General features: G+C 35.9%; 1 protein-coding gene across 2 annotated transcripts in view; it reads right to left on the bottom strand.

Annotated features, from left to right (window-relative positions):
- LOC134529466 (dual specificity tyrosine-phosphorylation-regulated kinase 2) overlaps positions 1-23,910 on the bottom strand; it is a 64,765-nt gene that overhangs the window by 28,852 nt on the left and 12,003 nt on the right. The window contains exon 2 of one of the 2 annotated variants that reach the window (XM_063363597.1): positions 19,375-19,593. The exons of the other annotated variant lie outside the window; for it this stretch is intronic. Coding sequence (XP_063219667.1) covers positions 19,528-19,593 — 66 coding nt within the window. The 3' untranslated portion in view covers positions 19,375-19,527. The remainder of the gene's footprint in view (positions 1-19,374; positions 19,594-23,910) is intronic. 2 annotated transcript variants of the gene reach the window in all.

The raw sequence follows: 23,910 nt of genomic DNA, 5'->3' as shown, positions 1-23,910 counted from the left end.
TTTGTTCACACTACTATCTATCACTCATTAAATATTACGGGGAAGCTTTAATTAATGTTGTGACCCAGCAAAGAAACACAAAAGGTTTATAAAAAGTGGCTAAGACCTTTATCTCTTCAATGACCAAAGATACAAAAAGGAAGTCTGGTGTTTCATTAATTCCTGGACAAAAGCTGTGTTCCAACTGTAGGACGAAGTTATTTCAAGAACAAGAGTTTGAAAATTCACAGAATAATTCTAATGAAGAGGAAGGCCCAGACCCTCATAGGCTTACATCTACAAGGAAGACCTTAGTGACTCTACACCATTTGAAAAGGAAGATTTGAATTCAAGCATAAGTAAGTACTCTTCTTTTATCACCCTTAAAACTAAAATGACTTTCAAAGCATTCAAAATTAGTGTATGGTAAAAGAAAGATAGCTGAAGCCAAACGTAAAGTGAAATCAAAAGTAGCAGCAGTTTTGAAGCTGCCTGAAGATGAATTTCAGTCTGAAGGAAGTACTCACGAAGACTTACCTGAGGAGTCAGTTATTAATAGGAATTCGAGTGACTTAAATTTTTTAATCAGTTAGATGAAAGAAAAATTTAAATATGCAACATCCATAAGGAAGAAGTTACACATTTTATCAATTGCACCTAATTCCTGGTCATGAAAGAAAATTTCAACAGAATTCTATGTTATGAGTATATAGCAAGAAAATCACGCCAGTTTTTGAAAGAAAAAGGGATTATTTCATATCCTGAGCCATTGCAATATTGAAAAATCTCTGCTGAAGGTGTTGAAAAAGTTACCAATTTTTATCAAGCCGACAAAAACAGCAGACTAATGCCAGGTGCCAAAGATAAGGTTAGTGTACACAAAAATGTTTATGAACAAAAGAGCCTCATACTCTACAATCTTAAAGAACTACACATCATATAGAGAGAAATTTCCTTGTGATGAAGGATTTTATCAATTCTGTGAGCTGCAGCCGAAATGGTGTGTAACAGTTGGTCAGGCAGGTACACATTTGGTCTGTGTTTGCTCAATACACCAGAATCCAATCATTCTTTTAAGTGCTATGAATTTATAAAAATCAAAGCTAAAGGACCTTATCAATTTACTGGTATGTGATAGTGAAAACCGGAATTGCATGTTAAGAATATGTCCTAACTGTCCCAATTCTGAAAAAGAATAAGATTATGTAAGAAACATTTTTACTGACTTTGATCATGATGATGAAATTCATTTTTCACAATGGGTAACTACTGATTGCAGCCATTTACAAACATTGGTTTTACATTTATGTGGGTTCATTGATCTGCTTTTAAAAAAACTGGCAGCTTTAATACCACTCATTCATCTCTAAACAGCAGTCAAACTAGTTTTCATAGACTTTTCAGAAAACTATTCTTTTGTTATCCAAGATAAAATTCAGTCATATTGCCACGCTGTAAAATTTTATGTGAAAAGGTTATTAAATAATTTGGTTTTGCGCAGTGGTGCTTTATGAGCCCGCTTAAGTGCCTGATGTTTGCTTGGGACACTCGGGTGTTGTTTCTTTTTCTTCGCGATGCCGTAGATTGTGAACATTCTCTGTTTTTCTGGAGCGGTGGCGTGATTGCTACTTGATGCTTGGCCAGCTACGGGCGGTTGTTTCGACATTGTGGCATGGAATCTTCGGGAGTGTTGGCCGGCCTGGTTTGTTTTCGCTGCGTTGCTGTTCCTGTGCAGGTACGCTGGCCTGTCGGGCTGGTGTCAGTGTTGCAATCTGGTGGAAGGAATGCCAGTCTGACATGGTCGGTGGACAGGGGATAGCGTCGTTTGGCCGCATGGCGGTTTGTTGCAACATCGCGGTCGGGGTTTTCATTCACGTAGTGTGTTCTCGGACGTGATGACAATGTGAGTGGGAATTAATAAATGGGCCACCCTGGGTGAGCTCAGGGGGGTTCTTCTCCATGAGGTGTTCGGGAACTGTCGGAGACTCCTTGGCTGGTAGCGGCGTGCTGCCGTTCGAAGAAGGTGTTGTAAGTAATGGCAAACTCATAATTAATTTTTTAGCTAGGGCTTCTGCTCGAGTAAAATAAAGCATGTGGGTGTAATATTAACCGTGTTAGGATGGCTTAACTTTTTGTTTCTTTCCAGGAGGGCAGGCAGTTTGGTATCCAGAAATGTTAAATTCCTTTCGTTAATTTAGCTGGAGGATGGGTCCAGGTGTTTGTAAAAATTAATCATTTCATTCTAAAAGTTAATACTCATACTAAGAAGAGGATAAATTATTGTTTATTTATTTCCAAGGAGTATTTATTTATTTATTTATTGCGAAAAAGAGTAGTTTGACATTATTTATTTATATATTTCTTTACTTCTTTATGTGATGGCCATAGTTTACCAGAAATAAACCTGAAACAATGTGGGATGAATAATATTTTTTTCAGTCAACACACCCCACACCCCCTGTCCTAAGGAGGTTAGACATCCCTGTACCAGCTCTGCTGCTAAACCCCCCCCCCCCCCCTCCAATGTTGTTGAAATCTTAAGATGTTATCTTATTATTTTTATTTTTTGTGACATTTTGCAAATCTTGACGGAGTCCGAGTGCTTCCGCCACAATATCATTGGGTGTTCTGTTTGCATTTGCACATATCCATTAATTCTGTACTTCAGAAAGGATAGAGAAACATTTAATATGTCTTTGTGCTTTATCTCAGATTACCTAAACCATGAGGTTCAAAGAAGTTTGAGCTTACTAATTCATAAAGAATTCCTTAGCATTAATCAAGTGGAGTATATCACAAACGGTTGTCCAGCACAATACAAGAATTTTAAAAGTTTGGTCAACCTCTGCTATCACTTGGAAGATTTTGATTGAAAAGCTTTTTGGACCTTTCATGCAACAAGTCATGGTAAAAAAGCTTGTGATGGTGTTGGAGAATGTGTTAAAAGGACAGTATCTAGAGTGAGCTTGCAAAGACCGTATAAAGATCAAATTTTGACAACTGAGCAGATATTTCAATTTTGCAATGAATACTTTACTAAAATTAAGTTTCAGTTGATCAAAGAAGATGACGTTCACGCAGTGGAAGAAAAGCTTAACAAGTGTTTCTGAGTTCACAACTGTTCCTGGAACAAGGTCCTTGCACTATTTCATCCCACTATCTAAAACTATAATAGCAGCTAAGCGAATTAGCTCTGATGAGAATGTATCGTTAGAGTACTCCTTGACTGAAAAAACGGAGAGCCTCAAAATTAAAACCAATTCGTATGTGTGTTCAGTTTATGATGATAAATGTTATATTGGGTTGGTGCTTGAAAAAGAATATGAAGATGCAATGATTAAGTTATGCATCCTCACTGGCCAGCTAAATTATTTTACTGGCCAGAACATCGTAATTTTGGCCAGAAGATTCATGCTGGGTGCCATTAGTCAAGTTTCTTGCACTGTTGATGTTCCGGAACTTGAGACTCAGGTTGAAAGGGTGCATTTTAAACTGACATTCATGTGTGAGAGGAAAATTTCATCAAAATGGTCAAAACAGAATTAGATTCTTAATAGATTACATTGATAAGGAACTTAAAGTAGGCCTACTTCAAGTATGTACATCAAAGTGACACCGGTATTGTAAAAAAATGCAATTTTCATGAGCACAGCTTGCTGGCCTAACTTTGACTACTGTAATTCTGTAATTTTACTTTATGTTTATGTTCAAACAATAAAAAAAAACTGTATGTATGTACCTACAGTTAACAAAAAAATTTTCCACCAAAACATTTCTTTAGGGAGGGTGATAAGATAAATATCCACACATTTTATTTCACAATTTTGTAGCAAATTATGTGCTCTTTCTAATGGTACCAAGCCCAAGATTGTAAAGATTAACAGAAAAAAGTTATAATAGGTTTACTGAACTGATATTTACAATTTTTGGTAATTCATTTTTTTCACTTCTTAACATAAATTGCACGTACTTCTGGGCATTTAATTATATTTAACGAGTGATATTTGAAATCTACGTAAAATTCTGAATACGTATGATGAATTTCACGATTCTACATTAATAACTGTTATTGCAAATGTAAGTTAAAGCAAGATGTGTCACACAACTTTGGTTGCGGATTTAAAAAAATCCACCAGAGGGAAACTTTGAAGTGCTTTAAATTCCAAACTACAGCCAATATTCCAAAAATGAAAAATTTAGGTACCTACCAAATTTCATCCAAATCTGAACTGGTGGGGTGGACAATGTGTATCTTGGTTGGATGATCTGGAATGGAATGACCCAAAAATAAAACTTTAGACGAGGCTTTGTACATTTGGTTTTGCCAACAACGTGAACAAGGCGTTCTGCTGTCAGGTGTAAAATACAAGCGTTCATACTCAAACTCAATGAAAAATTAAAAGGTGACCCTGCTTTTACTGCCAGTGTGTGATGGTTGTCTTGTTTGAAAGATACATGGTGTTAATGAACTTAGTGTAAAATTTGAAAAGTTTGTTAAAGATGAAAACTTAAAGCCTTGTCAAGTGTTTCATGCTAATGAAATGGAATTAAATTACAAAACGCTTCCAAAAAAATTTAGCCTCTAAGTTGGATTCTGTAGCCAAAAGTCATATTGTAAAAAAAAAAACTGACTTTGCTTCCTAGTAAACTTCTGGCGATTTGAAAATTCCACTTTTGGTTATAGACAAATTGGCTAAGCCCAGGGCTCTTATTAATCATAATAATAATGCTCTTCCAGCCTAGTACACTTCACATAAATCGGCATAGATGGACGAAAAAATTTTTTAAGCTTGGTTTTTTTTAAACATTTGTTCTTATAGCAAAAAAACTTTTAAGAGACAAAAACCACCCAGAAAAAGCTGTGTTGTTAATTGATAATGCACCGTGTCACCCAAGTGAAGACAAATTACGAGATGGTGAAATTTTTGTAAAATTTCTGCCACCAAACATGACTGCTTTGATACAACCTATGGATCAAGGTGTGATTGAAGCAATAAAATGGTGATATAGGGAAAAATTTATCATGTATCTTTTAGAGCAACAAGAAGAAGCCCGTCAGCTAACTTAATGGATCATATTAAAAAAAGTGATCATGAAGACTGTCTTTTACTTGGCTGCAGAAGTGTGGGAGGAAATGAAGCTGTCTTCTCTTCAAAAAAGCTAGCAAAATTTGTGGCCGAGCATTTCACAGGAAAATCAGGGACAAGATGAAACTCAACCAACTTCAACTAGCTTTGATTTTGTACAAGTTTTTCAACAGATGGAAGGTGGTGCCAACATGGAGGAGAATTGAGATATCAGAATGGATGAACAATGACAGCAGTATTGGTCATCAAATGTTAAGTGAAGATAAAATTGTGGAGGCGTGCATTGCAAACACGGCAAATGAAATAGTTCGGAAGATGACGATGAAGGTACAGAGAAATCAGCTGTCCCAACTCATGGCGAAGCGACTATAATGCTGGAGGGGTTGTTGAATTACTTTGAGAAGCAAAGCAAAATACCGTCAGCTGAGCTTGAGATACATGAGATTGCATGGCGAAATGACGGCAATCTTCATTAAAACAAAAGAATATTACTGAATTTTTGAGAGAATTGTAAATGTTTTTAACTTTTAATTGTTTTATACTTTTTAATTACGTATGTACAATACATAGTATTATTTATATGTACATAGCTTTCTAAAGTACTTTATAATGAATAAACGTTGATTTTTAATTAATAAGATTTTTTCTTTTGCCTATAAAACTTGTTTTTGGTACATTTTAAAGTTGATTACCGTTAATCCAGACTTTTGGTGATCCAGACAAGGTCTGGTCCCAACAAGTTCGGATTAGCAAGACTCTAATGTAATCTTTTTTATATATATTTTTTTTTCAAATTGCTATAGTAAGTTGGGTACCTGCAGGAAAAGTAGTTAGTTGTAAAAATTGGGGCTGCCTAATATTCTATTCTTACATTGTATATTTTGGTGTGTTAACATAATAGTTTTTAATATCAGGCATTTATAAATGTTTAATATCTATGCTTTTAAATGTTTATAAATTTGCCTATCAGTTCAGCAGGTCATGTTGGTAATTTTCATATGTTGTTACTATTGGATGCAAATAAAATTGCAATGTGCTTGCAAATGTTTTAACTCTGCTTAATGCTTTTTGCTAATTTTACGAATATCGTCCCAATTTGAGGCTCCACTAAACTTTAAAAAATCTGCTCTGCTTTTAAGTATTGGACTTTATACCATCATTTCTACTGGTTTTTTTTGTGTATTTATTATCAAAGGTTCAGATTTTTTGCTAAGGGTTTATTTGATGTGAAACTCAATTGGGAAGCGACAAAGTTGTGCGTCCCTGCTGGGTGTGCTAAGACACCAGCGGGGGTGTAACAGGCAGGGGAAGTGGCAGACTTATAAGCCCCGAAGTGGCAGACCCACAAAAAGGGGCAGTGGTGTACCCAAGAAGAGGGTCACTGGGCTAAACGATATTTCCGAGTGGTTTTTTGTGAGCTAGGATGCATCTTAGTCATAACTGTATCCAGGTATCGGTTTATCAGCATCCCTGCAGGAGTCTTTTGGTTAAGTTAGGAAAACAACATTCATGCCAAGCGCATTCTCCAATCACCCTGAGCTAGCCTCCTCAGTTTCTTCTTTGATGATTGTATGCTACATTCAGCCTGCCCATTACTTGAAGGATGATATAGGGGTGAAAATATCATTCAAACTTCATTTCTCGTCATAAATGATGCTACATCTTGTGATCTAAAAGCTGAAGCATTATCCGCTACAACAGTAAGCAAACCATGGCAACTGAACATGTCCTGTAATTCATTCAAACTACACCGGCAGACATTCTATTTTACTAGCCTGACTTCTAGTCAATTCGAATATGCATCTAACACAAACCAGAAACTCATCCCTTGGAATGGCCCAGCAAAGTTTATATGCAGACATGACCATGGCTTCTATAAGGCTGGCCATGCTACCATCTTCAACTTGGATGAATTGTTGTGGCAACTTTGACAAGTAAAGTATTCTTTAACCACTTCCTCAAATCTCGTATCCAGCTTAGGGCCACCAAAAATATATTCTGGCAACTGCTTTTATACAGACCATGCCTTCATGGTTTGCATGGAGCATCTTCATCATCAGTGATTGCGTAGTGGTTGGAATTATAACCCTAGTTTCCCACACAATTCTTGTGCACAGACAGCTCATGTCACCTAACATGATAAGACTAAAGTCCCCATTTTTAATGCCAGCTTGGTGATCCTTGCTGTATATATGCCATGACCTGAGTTACCACTGTATCTTGTTTTGTTTCTGAAATCACTTTCAAGGGGTCAAGCAGTGGCTCTAGAAAATCCTCAAGCATGAGTACATTACATAGTGCTGGACTATAAAATCTTGACTGTGTAGAGGCAACCTAAGAGCATCAGCGTGATATATTTGTGATCTAGACCTATATTCCCATTCATAATCATGCATGGCCAGCATCAGATTCCAGAGTAGTAACTAAGGGGAAAGTTTATCTGCAATATATTTTTCAAGATGCATTAGTCTTAGGAGCAGCTTGTGATCTGTCAGAATTTTAAAATGTCTGCTCACTACATACTGCATGAACTTGGTTACACTAAAGATCAATTTGAAAGCTTCCTTATACAATTGAGACTAGTTGCGCTCACCCTGATGCATACTGAAACAAAACACCACAGGAGCCTCTATTTCATTTCTCAGCTTATGAGCTAGAACCATTCCAATCCCATATTCTAAAGAAGTGAAGGCCATTTTTCGGCCCGCAGGTTGGATCCAGCCACAAAATTGTTTATTACGGACCACTTCAAGAATCTTTCAACAAAAAAATATTATCATATAAACTGTAGTGTATTAGCCATTAGTGTTTGCATATACAGAATACTTTGTCAAAAGACACTGTTATAAAGCCATAATATTGTCACAGAACTATTGAAAAATATAACACAGGCCAAGCGTTGAATGACTTACTGGTTCCATCGATGATTTGCTACTATCTTTGTATATATAATAATATTTGTATAATATAATGATATTTTATAATAAAATATTTGCATAATTTAATAAGTAGTTATGTTTAATTTTTAGATTTGATTCATGGATTTAACCTAAAATAACGTAAAATGTACATTTCACTAAAATGTTATATCTTAGAAATTTGACCTAGGCAAAAACTAATGCCATATTTGAATTCAAGGCACCAGTTTCATATGACATCAGCTACAAATACCCCGGCACCAAAACTATTGTTTGCCTGCGTAATTAATGTTTTGGTTATCCATATACTCTTTCATAGCTTTTCTTCCTACATTTAATTTTTTTTTGTAAATACTGTTTTAAGAGAACTATTTTTCGTAACTTCATCACATCCCACATCACATTGCTTGCTCTACATAATAATACAACATTAAAAATTTGTTGTAGAAATTTAATTTTTAATTAGTATTTTTTGGTCCTAGGGTAAATTTCAAAAATTATATCTGGCCCTCAAAAAAAGTGAAGTTGGCCATCACTGCTCTAAAGCATCACAAGTCAGAATCAAAAGCTTGCCAAGGTCAAATTATGCAAGGACTTACAACAGTTTTTTTGCTTCCTCAAAGGCTGGCTGTCTCTTTCCATCCACTGCCATGGGGTGCCTACATCAAGCAATATATGCAGTGACTGCAATACTTCAGATTTTTTCTTTAAGAGTTTTTCATAGAAATTTAAAAGCTCCAGAAATGCCTTCTATTATCTTGGCCCTGGCGTACTATGTATATATTTCATTTTACTATTAAATGGGCTCAGAAATTTCACAGACTCCACTGCATAAACCAACAAATTTTTTTTCATTTTAAGCCCTGTCTTTTCTAATCACAACAAGAACTTGTAAACATGGTTCCAAATGTTCATGTGCATTACATCCTGTTGTAAAAATGTCATCCAATAAAAATACAATTCCAGGCACTCCTGCTAGCAGAGTAGCCATCATGACTTGGAAAATGTCTGGCCCACTACTAATTCCAAAAAGCAGACCCCGTACCTTAATAAGCCTCTGAAGTGTTTTTAATGTAAGCAGTTGTGCCGTGGTATCATCAACTTTGTCCTGCAAATAGGCTTCTTCCAAAATAAATTTAATGTAAACCTGACTTTGAAGCACCACAAAGGCCTCCATGACTGTGGGCAAAGGGAAAATTCCTTTCACTGTTCTGTGTGCTCTTGTAGTCACCACACAACTTGACAGAACCTTCAATTTTCACAAACAGCAACAATGGTGTGGCAAACCTTGAAAGAGACATAGTTCAAACACATTTTGCTGCACAAGACTATCTATTTCTGTACTTACCCTTTCCTTCAGTATAAAAGCTACAACTCCACACTACAAAAAAAACATGATTGCTTCCTGGATGAATGTTGATGGACACATCTGGTCAAATATATTACCCCTATTCCTATGTCTGGAATATGGAAAGGTGCTGTGTCAATATACTCAAATGGGCATTTTGAAGTTTATGCAGCTCTACCAGTTGAATTCCTCATGGCTCTAACCAAGTGACCCATCCAGCTAGGCCAATTTACTTGCACCACCAATAGCTCGTGTTACTATCTTCTCATATTTTGTTTTCACTTTCGCTTCCTTCATGCCTAATACTAGTAAGTGCTCCTGAGACCATGTATGCAACACAATCCTTATATTTTTTTAAGGGTGATTCATGATGCCACATCATTTAAACATCTGCCAAATGATGATTGAGTGGCATGCTCCAGTATTGATTACCATAATAAGGCATTTCCCATTTAGATACATTTCCATGTTGAAAGACTGCTGATTTGTTTCTCACATGCTGTAAAAAATATATGCAACAATGTAGTTTGCTGGTGAGTCAACATGCAGATGCTGCACTTCACTGCATTTTCCAGGCAGCTGATCTCTGCCTATCACATCCATAGCAGGTTGACATTTCTTTTTCATGATGCTGGTACCCTTAATATGCCAGTCTTACAAAATCAGCAAACTGCCCTGACATGGTAGCACTTATCTGCCAAGTGGCTTCCAATGCATTGCCAACACTGCTGGGTAACAAGAACTGCGTCATCTGTTATGGCGACTAATTCTTCCGTTTTCCTCCTCATAGTTTCTGTAGGTAATTCTTAACAGTTGCAGCTTCTTCATATGTATATTCTATGGACCTATTCTCCCCAATTCTCAGTCATAAAACTTCTTAAATTCACCATGTTCTTTCCAGTTGCCTCTGCTACTGCCGACGCTATTTCTACAGCATCTTTGAATGTAAGCTTGTCTTTAGCTAGGAGAACATGTTGAACCATTCAATTCCTCACTCCACACACGAACCAATTCCGCAACATGCATTCCAAATTGAGGAAATTGCAGTATGTACTCAACCTCCTCAGCTCTGTGACGTAAATGTCTCCCATTTGAGTTGATCTCGGTGAAGAAACTTGAATGTTCCAACTATCTTTATAACCTTGTCTCAAAATAGTCGGTTAGCTTCGCAAGAACATCTCTCAGTAACACAGCACCAGTGAATTATGGAGACAACAGAGATGTAACCAGAATGTCCAGCTCAGCACCACACACTACACAAAAAAATGGGGTGTGGCTTTGTCATGGACACGGCCATGTGTTGTACGTGAATACGTGTACGTAACAGGTATATTTTGCTGGCTTCAATGAGCGCAGAAACCATAGATGATCACACACATCACACTTATGTCTGAAAGGATTGTTGACAAACATCGTAGTGAAACGTGCACTAGCTGCTGCCCAATGTATCTTTATAAGAAACGATTGTACACAATCAATGCCTACACAGTCTGGCGTCAATATAGAAGCGATTTTATCATCTACTTGCATAATTTCAACCGCCCCAGCTACAGATGTATTGGCACCGTCGTTGATCCGCTCGGCACTCTTTTATGTTCTTTTACGTTCCCGGCACAGCTTCACTCGGTCATATGGTGTTTTATAGGTATAATTCGATTGCTTTTGGGAATCCCTTTCCAACCATATACGATCTCTGTATTTGGATTTGGCTTTTTGACTTGTATAGGCCGAAATTATATATTTTTGATTATATATATATTTTTTAATTTAACACCATATATATTCACTACAACTATTTTACACTAATGTTTTATATATGCAATCAATAGATTTTGACGAGAGCTGACGATTGAAACTTAAATGAACGCCGTAGCTTCTCCGAGTCAAAAGTCATACTAATGGAAATCTCGAAACGCAGAAAAAGACCACAAAATGGCGGCGCTTCCCCCTCCACCGCACACGATGCGTCACAGTCCTCACTTAGCGTAACAAATTTTTTGATCCTTTAGCTATCCAGTGGTGTAATTAACTTTTGGATGGAGATGATAGATATGTAGCTGCAACACCAAACTGTATCCCCAGATTTTGTTATCATTCATTTTTTTGAATTGCTTACCACTATGGAAGCAATTTTAAGGACGTATTCACGTCAAAAAGCCTATTTTTAATTACATGTTGTGTGTTATCTTATTCACTACAAAATAAAAGTGAATCCATTCATAGAACAATTTGCATGACTCTCCTTCCAGCACTAACTCATCCATTTAACTGATACAACCAACCAGTGACGGCTGATGCCTTTTGAAAATGGGGGTTCACAGCATTGGGCTCTTTAAATAAAGAATCACCGACCCCCCCCCCCCCCCCTTTTGAAGCGGGGGGTCCGGGGGCCTCCCCCTGGAAAAAAAAGGATTTTAAGGTGTACAATAGTGCTTTTTGGGCATTTTAAATCACATAAATACCAACAATTTTTTTCAAGTTATTGTGGGGCAAAAGTGAAGTTTCTACCTCCAAAATAGCGACCGGATATGCCGCTCACACTGATAATATAGCAAATGTTAAATTATGCAGTGTGAAGTCTTTTTAAAATAAATACAAATTATTACCATAAATTGTAAAGTACACAAAATTCTGATACAGTTTGCTATAGGGGGAAAAGTTAAATCTGAACTGTCTCTCTTATCGCTGTGCGCATGGTCTGCCTTCCCCTTTACCGCCCCTTAGCGCAACGACAGTGTCTGGAGGGGAAGGCGTGGCGACCCCTCCAAATCAAGGCAATGGAATGTCAGCCCGTCTTACACGAACGCGACACAAGGGTTATAACACATGAACTGCATGATGTAATCACAACTGGAAAATACACTATATCGTTAACCCATGTCCAAATCATTCAAACACATACATATTTACAAAACTAAACAAGTTAACAGAACATTAGCATGCTAACAGTCACGCTATTTGTTTGCAGTCATAAAAAACCTCTCTGTGAAAAAACTATATTATCATAAACAAAAATGCTGCATGTGTTAAAATAACTCTTTCTTTGAAGGCTTGGTTATCAAATCATCATTTGGTTAAGGGTTCTGTAAAAATAGCATTTTCTTAAAGGTAAAATACAGAACATTTGCGTTTTGTCACTACTTTTTCCGTCACTAATGTTCGACGTAAAAATGCGTGTTGATTATAGATACATAATTTTAAGATGCCAACGTAATATTTTAATAGTTAGATAGTTATTATATTATGTTATTTACCTAATTTGAGTCTGATGTGAAGCTGGCATTTTCCGTTTCACTAGAGGAATCTTCGTCTGTAGATTCTTCAAGATTAACAATAATCTTATCTATTTCAGTATCTAATAGCCTATCACTGATCCAGTATTCATTCTCGATTTTTTCCACATGCCGGCAGCATTATTTCCATTGCTCTTAAGAGTAGCTACTAAACAGCTGTTCACATAATGTCATCTTGTCTTTGGGTGAGGATGATATTTCTTCGCACACTTGTCCTTTAATATATCCCCACACTAACTCAATCGGATTGAGGTCAGGATGATATGGTGGAAGCCTGATTACTTCGTGGGAGTTCATTTTAATGATTTAGTCAATTTTGTAAGTTTTGGAAGTGGGCACTTGTTTCGCAAGTAATAGTAGGTTGGCTTTTGTTAGGTCAGAGGAGAAAGTTACGTTGTTTATTTTTAGCCATTCTTGAATCACTTGTTTGGTGTTAGCGGAAGTCGGCTTCTTATTTGTCTGTACATTGTGATAACTTGCATTGTCGAGAACAATGACTGAGTTTTCAGGCAAATTTGGAAGTAGTTTATGTGTAACCCTTTTCGAAATTCATGTCATTATGATAATCTCCCGTGTTTGTTTTGACCGGAATATCAACAATGCATTCTGTACAAATCCCTCCTCTCCTCCTGCATTCACAATTATTAAACGCTGGCCTTTCCCGATTGGCTCTGTAACACCCAACTCATTGTCCGATTGCCAACAAGAACTAACGCTGTGGGTAGCATGGATGTACGTATCATCTACATAAACGATTGAACGATCATCATTTCGAATGTGCATTTCTTGTAGTAAACACCCCCCCCCCCCCCCCACCCCATGCTGCTATATCAGGCTTCTCAATCAAAATCCTTCTCCTTGACTGACACTTCGTCCAACGGAATCCCAGTCTCTTTAACAGTTTTCTCAATAATTCTTTACTGCAGTCCACAATACCATCATCTCGCAAAGCCGTCTTTAATTTATTTAAAGTTTGGAACAGTTTTCCTGACAGTGTAAAATTCATGCACTTTTCTCCTCACAGCACCACACGTAAAATCGTCGACTTCTAACCGTTTTTGCGTTCTTTTCTTTTGCCAGTAGGTGTTGAAAAGTTCAGACCAATTTTACTTTTTACTTTCCCCTCAGCCAAAATCCTTTTTACCGTTGATTTAGACACACCCATCGCAGCACTTGTTGCTTCAGTAACATTGTATTTTAAACTGTACAGCAACTTATTTTCTTTCAGATGCGTCGCAACGTTGTATACAATTTCACGCGCCTGTCCTCGCAAGGGTCGTCCTGGAATAAGGTTCGACTTAATTCCCGAGGTTGATGGGATAGGCTCGCTTGTTGTACCGTGTAACCCAGGTCCCGGCATGACGTGCTGACGCAATATTCACGCAGCCGAGTGAAGCATGGAACTGATCCCCTCCACTTCCCCTGGCGGCTATCACGTGACGGTAGTGTGCGTCACGCCACGAATTGGGGTCTGCGCAGGTTCACAAGTATCTTGCCGGGCTATAGCAAGAGTGTTATTGATGTGACCAGTTTTAAATAAGGTCTATCATTTTATCCATTGTTTTGTTGGTAATTATATATAAATAGATATATTGTATTTACAACAGCATTACATTTACAATATTTAAATACAGCATTGACTTACAAAATTTGAAGTACCGGTAGTTCCTTTGAACTTACTTTCCTTAAGCACTAAAATATAATTACAGTAGTACAATAGTAATATAAACATATGGTAATCACAAATTTAATTTCATTTTTAATCTTTTCCTTTGACAGAACTTTCTTTGTGCATCACTATATACATCTTAACTTGAAACAAATCTGAACAATTCACTGTAAAATGAGCTGAACAATTCATTTCGCCTAAAAATGAAGTTGAACAATTTACGAACTCTGGTTTTAACAACATAGGAAAACATAAAGTAAGGATGTTATTTAGAATATTATTGAAATTGAAATACTTAAGTGCAGTTCTTATAAACTAAATCCATCCATGTATTTTAGAAGAAAATAATTCAATGACCATGTCATTAAAATTTGGTATTTTGTTTATCATGTCTTTTTCTATTGAAAGCATGGCTAACGCACTGAGTCTGTATTCACACATTGTACTTCTTAAAAATGTTTTTATCCTCTTCAGGGTTGAGAAACATCGTTCAGCTTCAGCTGTAGTCATCGGAACAGTTGAAATAATAAGTAACAATTTGTGTGTTTCCGTAAACGTGGTCTGTAAATTGTTTTCAAGGACAAACTGCAGAAGACTAGCTGATCCATCCATATCTCGGAAGTCGTGTCGCTTGTAAATTACTGCTAGCTCAGTTTTCGAACGAGCCTTATCTAAGAAAGGATAAGTTTTGGTTGTTTGTTCAAGAAGATGAACAGGAAATTGCTTATCATATTCCTGGAAGTTTTCGGAATCAAAAAGGCATACCGCAGAGTAATATGTTGTGAAAGAAAACCTCTCCTTTACTTGATTAGTAATCACATCACATACTTCCTTGGCTGCAACAGTTCTATTTACATGAATATCCTCCACTTTCCTTTTTTTAGAATGCTGTTCTGGCACCGACATTTCAGTTCGCATTCTCACTTTATCCATATTCTCTCTTTCTTTCTCAAATGAAAGTCGAAAACTGTCAACATGTTTCCTGACTTATCGGCATCGATGCTCCTTTTTTTGTAGCTGATTAAACAAAATGTCTACGTGCGGCATTATATTGTGAAAAACTGTCAGCCATAATACAAACACTGGATCATTCAACATGCGCCGAATAGCTCCAGACTGGTTGATTGTTGTTGACTGCTTGCATGACGACTCAATTTCGTTCATGCATTCAATCAGTTGTTTTCTGTACTCGTACGACTCTTAAAATTCCATCTTGTAGAAGAAGCACAAGGAATTCTCCTGCCAACAACGCCATCAAGAACAGCAATTCTCTGTGGTGAGTGGCTAAAGAAGTTAGTTATATCACTCAAATTGGAAAAGAATACATGGACTTGTTGGTTTTGGCTTGTATATTGTGCCACAATTAAATTCAACTGATGCACATAACAATGCACGTAATGTGCATATATATAATTTTGTTGAATAATGGCCTGAACACCATTGTGATGCCCACTCATTACACTAGCCCCATCATAACTCTGAGATATCAATTTCTCGGGTTTGTCAACAATACTTTCCAAAACAATGTGAATACATTCTGCGATTGACGCAGCATCATGTCCTGGAGGATTTATAATTTGCCAGAATCGTTCTACTGCTTGCCCGTTAGGTAACACATAGCAAAAAACTATAACCCATTGGAAAAAAGATGATATGTCTGTTGTTTCGTCTGCAATCACTGAAACAAAACTTGCACATGAAATTTCTTTTTTCATGTATTCTTGGCAGACTTTAAGCATACAATCTAGCAAATCATTTTGGATTTCTTCACAAGTCCCTTTGAAAACAGTTGCATTTGCAAGGTGGTCTTTCAAAGACTTGTCTAACTCTGCTGAAAAATTAACTAACCCTCTAAAAATTCCAGGATTAGCAGATTCTTGTGTCTCGTCGTGACCTCCCAGCGCGAGTGCAAACGCCCCGCAAAAGTTTATACAATCTATAATTTTAGACAAGACATAATTTTTTGTAACTTGCTCGTTATGTTGTTTAATGTTCAAACGGTAGGCACAATCAAAATGTTGGCGAATGTCTAATTTCTCCAAAAGATGAAACTCCAGTACGGAATTCAAATGTGTTTCTGCACTCTCATGCTTCTTTATTTTTTGACTTAAGTGAGACAAATCTGACACGCCAAAACTTACCCAACTAGATTCACCACTTCGTTTCGCGAAGAGCAGGCAGGAAAAACAATAGAGCCGGTTGGTTTCTTCGCATCCACAGATCCATGAGTTTTTCTCGTAAATGTCCTGCTTAAATTCTCTCCTGAACTCCCTATTTTTTGACTTGGTCACTTGCACTATAGTAAGTTTAGGCATTGGCCTGCCTACTTGTTTTATTTCAATTTTCCATTCCAATGATAAATTAGAGAACACCAGTGTTTTTATGTCCGAGACTGTTAACTTACTCAAGGCCATGAGTAACTTAACTTAGTAGTTAAAACAAACTTTTTAAACGTCGCACTAAATGCACTAAAGTAGAACAATAAAACGTGACAAACAGCGCCGTCATCATTCTCGAAGAGCGAGCAAAAATGGGAGAAACAGGACAAGAAATGTCGCGCCGCGCACAGAATAGTGTTGCACACGACTGGACTGTGCTCCTAGGCTGGCTTATGAGAAGCTACCCCCACCACGTCGCTACGAGACAAGTGGCGCGCCGTCGCTCGCCTAGCCACCATCACACGTGCGATCCCAGCAAACAAAGCAGCGGCAAGCTGCGCTTACTCTATAGCGGCGGTTTTGGAAAATATTGCTAATGGTTATAAGACCAAATGGGTTGCATTTATTTATTATTCGATGTGTATGATATTTAAGTATTACAGTAGGTGCCTATTTAAATGAGGCGAGGGGGTTCACGTGCGAGTGTGCTCTAATGCAATAACCGCCACTGCAACCAACCTGTTGTTTTAATTTGTTTTGTCACCAATGTTGTACACTAGCCATACGTTCTAATTACAGTCATAGCAATCCATTGTTTGTCCCCATCCAAGTATACACAATAGGTTGCCACATCATGCACACTGGCTCTAAGATTTCCAACCAATATGGGAGCCTACATGGCACTTCTCAGAGACCAACCAACAAATATATAACAACCTATTTATCTTGTTTTCTGGAAAAAACTTAAAACTAAACTAAATTAATTTTTTTTTTTAATTTTGGATATCAAAGCAGCTTTAGAGTACTAAGTATTGAACACATTCAAAATTTTTTTACATATTCTTTCATTAAAATTATTGTCTTCACAAAAACCAATTTCAATAACATGTGGCATGACTCCAGACAAAAAAATAGTTAAGCATGAAGAAAGTATGGAGGTAATAAAATGAAAACTGCATGTGTCAAAATGTCATGTGGCTGTACTGCAATGATTACATTGTCTGATCAAACAAACAACAAAGTTGGCAGTACATACAGATAGTCACATGCAGCAGCTGAGTGATTCTGGAAGCACGTATCCTGAGGCAAGTTGACCCAAAGCTGTTGTAACTAACTGGCCCTCTATACTCTGCACATTGACACTGCTGACGTTCAAGCTGATCCACCCACGTTTTATCAGGGAAAGATCAGTGACTTTGCTGACCATGGGAGTACCTCAACATGAAGCTGGCAGTCATTAGATACACATTTTCAGAGAGTGGATAAGTGTTGTCAAGTTGAAAGAGAGTACCATAGTGCTGCTTCATACAGATTGCCACTGACGTACCAGTGTGCCATCAGGATGTAGGGTTTTATATCACAAAGTTACACACACGCAAGCTTCAGGCGACGAGACCTACCAGATGAGCGGACTTAAAATCTCTTGGGTATAGACTTAGGCTCATTAATTTGAGTCATGTTGTGGCATTTGGCCTCAATGCATGACTCACCCCCCATTGGCATAACCTGTTAGTGATCAAAGGCCACCAAGAACCTTTGCGACCTGAAGTCAGTTTATTCCTTCAAAAGTTTATGCCTTCTAAAGATGCATTCATAAGATATTTTATGACAAACATTTACAACTTGCAATTTGATTCTCGTTAAGTTCTACAAAAGTATTCTTGATTGCATCAGTAAACTGTTAACTTTTACAAAATATGGGTTCCTCGAATTAAAGTCTATTTTAGATACTCTCTGATCAGAGAGATGAAGGCTAAATTATTTTAGAAGAGTATACACAATGGTATATAATTGTGTACACAATACTGTTCCCACAAAGAGAGTTATGCATTTTTTTTATACTTCAAAGCTTATTTTTTCCACCCCCTGAGATAATGGTCAGTGTTTTTAAAAAACCTTTCAAACCAATGTTTTTGGTACTATGCATAGTAGGTATATTAACTTTCAATGGTTGCAATATTTTTCATATTAAGGGGGTTATATTGATTTTACTGTTTTTTTTCAACCTTCCCTATTTCTTTGGAAACACAAATCTACCAAGTAAATTTACAGGTGCTAATAGTAGTGTGAAAATTTTAATTTTGTTTGCAATAAACATCACTCTACTGACTGAGAGGACGCGCTGTCAAGTGCCACGATGTTCAAATGCTCCGCCGGAAGCAGGCTATGAGCCGGGCGCGGACGTTTGGTTAGTCAAACGCACAAATAGCAGATAACATGTAGCATATTGCTGGCGAAAAAATTTACTGCAAAGTACAAAATGCAATGCTTATATAGTTTAACATTTGTAGAAATAACCATAGATAAAAAATAATGGTATTAATAATGCAATAACCCCATAGCGGGTGAAGCCAAGCTAGTGCAGGTACTTTGTCTAGATTATTCAATTTTCATAACAATTCAATGCAACCCCTATTTATTTCAGGCCTACGTGCATATAAAAATTTATATTTTATATTTTTCTGTCACATGTTACTATGTTAAGTACCTAAACAATGGCTCCAGTGTCTCTTCGTAAGAGCTTTAGAAAACTTCTCTAATCCCCTCCCTCCTAGCATACCTGTAAGCTCTATTCATAAAGAGTACAATAGTGTGTAAACTAGTTTCATTCATATCTCTCCACTGCTTTAAAACTATCCATCACACATATATTCAGTCAGAATTTAAAAGTGAGTGAGGAAGTCCGAGCTGTATCAAATTACCTTGTCAACTCACGGTTCACAAAGTTCTCAGTTGTGCATAGATGATCAACACACACACCCCACGGCCATGTGCAGACTGTGAGTAGCATGTATCAACGCATGTCTCAAGAACACAAAAAGGAATGAACTTCTAGTGCCTTTTGCCATTCTCTATCATATACACTTCGTGGCAAAGTTGTCAAGTTGCAGGTTGGGGTGCAGCATCAGACTCTCGTTATACTGCACAAACAAAAAAATTTAGTATATAAATGTAGGCTGGCAAGCCTAATACTCTGCTTATCTTTATAAAAATAAAATAAAAACAAGAAACTAAAAGTTAACACTTGTGCCAGTTAGCTTAGAAGATAGAAAAATTATATGTTATGTAACTTTTAAGGTCTCTTATGCCACAAAAACCTAGCAAAAAAATTAATTTATAAATTAAGGAAAACAAAAAAAAATATTGTCAAAAAATTTAAACATATAACGAATGAGCTGAACAGTAAAATCTTTCATGTCATTAATTAAAGAATGAGCTATACATTAAAATCTTTCATGTGTATGATTGATATAGTAAATTCGGAGCTGTGTAAAATTAGTAAAAAACTTAAACACACAACCTCCGTAATTATCAATGCCCATGCCTAAAATGAATGACAACTGATGTTTCTGTGTTGATCATCATGTCCAGTGTTGTTAAAAGTACTCGGAAGAAGTAATTGGGCTCAATTACAATTACTGTGGTGATAATGTAACTAATTACAAGTAAAAATTACTTTACATAGAAGTAATCAGTAAAATTACAATTACAATTACAATTACTTTCCGCTACCATTTTAAAACTCACCTACGATTCAATTTTTTTACACTTTGTTACATTAATATACATACATATATGTTTTGTTAAAAAATTGATTTCATGTAATTATTAAATTTATTATCTTTAATTAAATTAATAATAGTTGAGGACAAACTTGCTTGCGTAACATCAAAAGACTTTATACAAGTAGTGGAATTGACCTTAAAAATGCAGATTTTAGGATAGGGTAATTTTGGAGACACTGCAAGTCACTATGGCTCTTCATTTTTGATCATAGATGTTGTGCATACGATCGTAGCACTACAAGCGTAAAATTATAAACTTTACTAATACAAAAGTGTACCATCTTCTTGCTCTTAATTGTATTCATTATACGTTCCAAGAATAAAAGTAATGGCAAGTAAATATAAAGTATCGATTACAATTAATGTTATGTATTCCGATTACAAGTACGAATTACATTTTTTAAATGTAATTCGTTACAAGTATAAATTACTTGAAAAGTAATCGTTACAAGTAATTCGATTACTTGTAATTCGTTACTTAACAACACTGATCATGTCTGAGCATAATATTTTTAGTTTTTGAAATCACATATTTTAAACTTAAAAAATGACTAATTTTGTGTAATTTAAAGCTATGGGTCCAATGGTTACTTTTATTAATGCTGTGTGTGTGTGTGTATCTGTGTAAGTGTATATATAATGCTTTATTCAACTTCATACTTTTTACAGCCCCATGAATAAAGGTGAACACTATGTCATTAAAGGAAATGGTTAATGTAGAATACTGTACTTTTTATATTGCTAAAACTATGTTCAATATACCATTTATAAACTTATTCATGGTATGTACTGAGAAACTGTTTGTAGGATGTACAAGTCTTGATATTTTCCTTAACACTGATACAACTTAAATATTTTTGGGACCGCTTTCAAAATTTGTTAGTGATGTATCTCTAGTCTAGGTTTACCTTTTTGTCATTTTAATTTTTATTGTGAAATATATTTCTATCTATTTTACTAATAGTATAAAAGTGTTACCCGCTGTATTTATTTTTTAATTGTGTTTATTATTCATAGATTGTTTATAATTGATTTTTGGACAAGATCTAATGCATGTGTTACATGTCAAATGGGTAAACAAATACATCAATCAATCAAAAATAAACAGGCCTATGATTATACATGCGCTAACACATTTTGCAAAATTTTATATGTACATAATTCACAACAGCTGCAATTACACTAAACAACAGGCATTTTTAATTTTAAATAATTTATGTAAGTTTGTAAATATGATTTATCTATATCTTTTGAAGAAAACTATGTACAAAAAAAGCATCCTAACATTATCTAAAATTTATTACTGTTGTATCATGACAAAATATGCACATAAAAATAACCAATGAGTGGTTTAAACCTAAGCACTGAAATAACAAAAATGGCTGTCATTTCGTAAATCCCTAAGTCTGTAAACTGTAACATTTGAGAAAATGAAACACTTATTTTTAAATGAAACTTAAATATTTCAAACATTTTAAAGAGTTGAAAATATTGACAAAATTAATCTTGAATGCATAATGTTTTCTGCTAACTTTTTTCTATAAATAAAAAGCAGTTTGTCTTTGAACTGTATTAACATCTGGTACTAGGCACGTGTTGCATTATTATATTAAGATAATGTAAAATATACTACACAAAATTGTTTAATGTGAAACTATATATATTGAGATCTTATTTGACATAAATTCTGCTAATGTTATGCAGCATGTAAAATTTGACTGTATACTAGCTGCTTTTATTAAATACAAAGGTTGGCCTATCAAGCTTCAAAAATACCTGCATACATTAATGCAATTATAGTACAGAGTGTTTCTTCCAAAATACCCACATGTTCATAAGCACAGGATTAAAATGTTACAATTTTATAAAACTATAATAATAGATTTGCTTACATAATTTTGAAAAAAAGCCTATATCATCAAATCCATGAGAAAGTATTACTTCTATTTTCACCTATGCCAGGGTTCTTTCAGCCACAAAACTAAATTTTAACTGTATGAGTTACTTGTAATTATTTCAACATATTAAAACTATTTGTTTATATATGTATAAACAATAGAGTATGATAAGTATATTCACTTCTTATATATACAATTTTTTTAACTAAATGAAACATACTACTTCTTGGCCTATAATCTAGATTTAAATGAAACCAATAATTTAAAATACATTTTGAGTATCTATCACCATTATTAACAGTGTATGAAAAAATTTATCAGCTAAAAGTATACCTTTATCAGTTATAAGAAAATCATTAATGACTGTTTGCAACAATATGCTCAGAAAACTGTTAACATCATGAAATTGTTTTCAGTACAGAACTATCACGCATTAAAATAAAGTATTTACAAAGGTCACAATTTATATTTATTTATTGTAAAACCAACTAAAAGTGAAACATTGAGTAAAAACAAAGTTGTTGCAATCATGTGCACATGTAAGTGAAAAGCTAGCATCAATAACACAAGCAAATGATCATTTCTCCAATTCGTAAAAAATATATGTGATATCAGGAATGCACCCACAGTGTCTGTGCTAGCACTTGAAGATATCAAAGGAATAATTGAATTTGTCATCTACATGAATAGTCATTAATAATTACAAGAGGTCTGCATGGAATGTTCAGTTTAGTAAAAATATTTACACAGCTTTAATATGACTGTTGTAATTCTACACAATAGTTATAACCTGTAAATCACTACTAAGTACAGGCCCCAATATTTGACTAAAATAAATTAATTGTGCTAGTAAGATTTTTATAAATGTTGTGGATCTTCGCTTAAAACTACAAAAGAAATCACCCACTTAAGCAGCAAGTTTTACCTAAGCAAGATGATGATGTTTTCTGACATTTAAAACATAAAAACCATAAATATTTTGGGCTTAGCCAATAAATTTTTTTATCAAGTTTGTTTAGAGAAAGTTAATGTTGTTGTTTGTGTAAAATAACAAAGAGTAAATACTGCATCCCCAGCCACCACATTGTGCCGCGAATTTGGGATTATCGGCATTAATTTATTTTTGACCTAAAATTTAATTTCACATTTTAATTCTTGTCAGAATTTATAGCTTAATGTAAACTTAGTTATCTTATTGTTCACTCCCATTAAATCATTTTCCACAGTTTCCTCGAGAGGTTCCCAGCGCCTAAAATGAGAGTTTGCAAACTCTTTGCAGCGCAAGTAGCTAGACTCATTTTTCTTCCCATCTCGGAGCAAGACCACATCTCGTAACTTTGTCTAACTTCGTACTCACTGGTGCCTTCCTCAGCGTACCCCCGGGGCAGCTCCGTTCTGAGAGCTGGCCTGAAGTGAGCAACTATTATTACGGTTCTTTCTAGGGTTTCCGACCTGCTAGGCATGATCTGGGCTCTGCTCAAGTCTATTTCCCATCAGGACAGCAGATTTATCCCCCCTCCTGCCTTTTCATGAACTTCACCGAGAGCACTAACTGGGACCGGGCCTTAACATCAGCTATCGGCAGGCCGACATCAAGAACATCTCGATGGTAGCGAAAGGTCTGCCTTTGCCGCCAACTTTAGTTCGGCAAGTAGCGAAGTCTCTAGCGGCCGCCACCACACCTCTTTTGCCCTACACAGCGCAGCCCAGTTGGGCCCATAAGCACCAGGCATACACTAGTCAGCTATCTCCACCTTCTCCCGGGACTTTTGAA

This window comes from Bacillus rossius, chromosome 2, assembly GCF_032445375.1.
Source record: "Bacillus rossius redtenbacheri isolate Brsri chromosome 2, Brsri_v3, whole genome shotgun sequence".
In the NCBI taxonomy this organism is placed as follows: Eukaryota; Metazoa; Arthropoda; class Insecta; order Phasmatodea; family Bacillidae; genus Bacillus; species Bacillus rossius.
The sequence above is the reverse complement of the archived record's forward strand: the minus strand, read 5'-3'. Positions and strand labels throughout refer to the sequence as shown.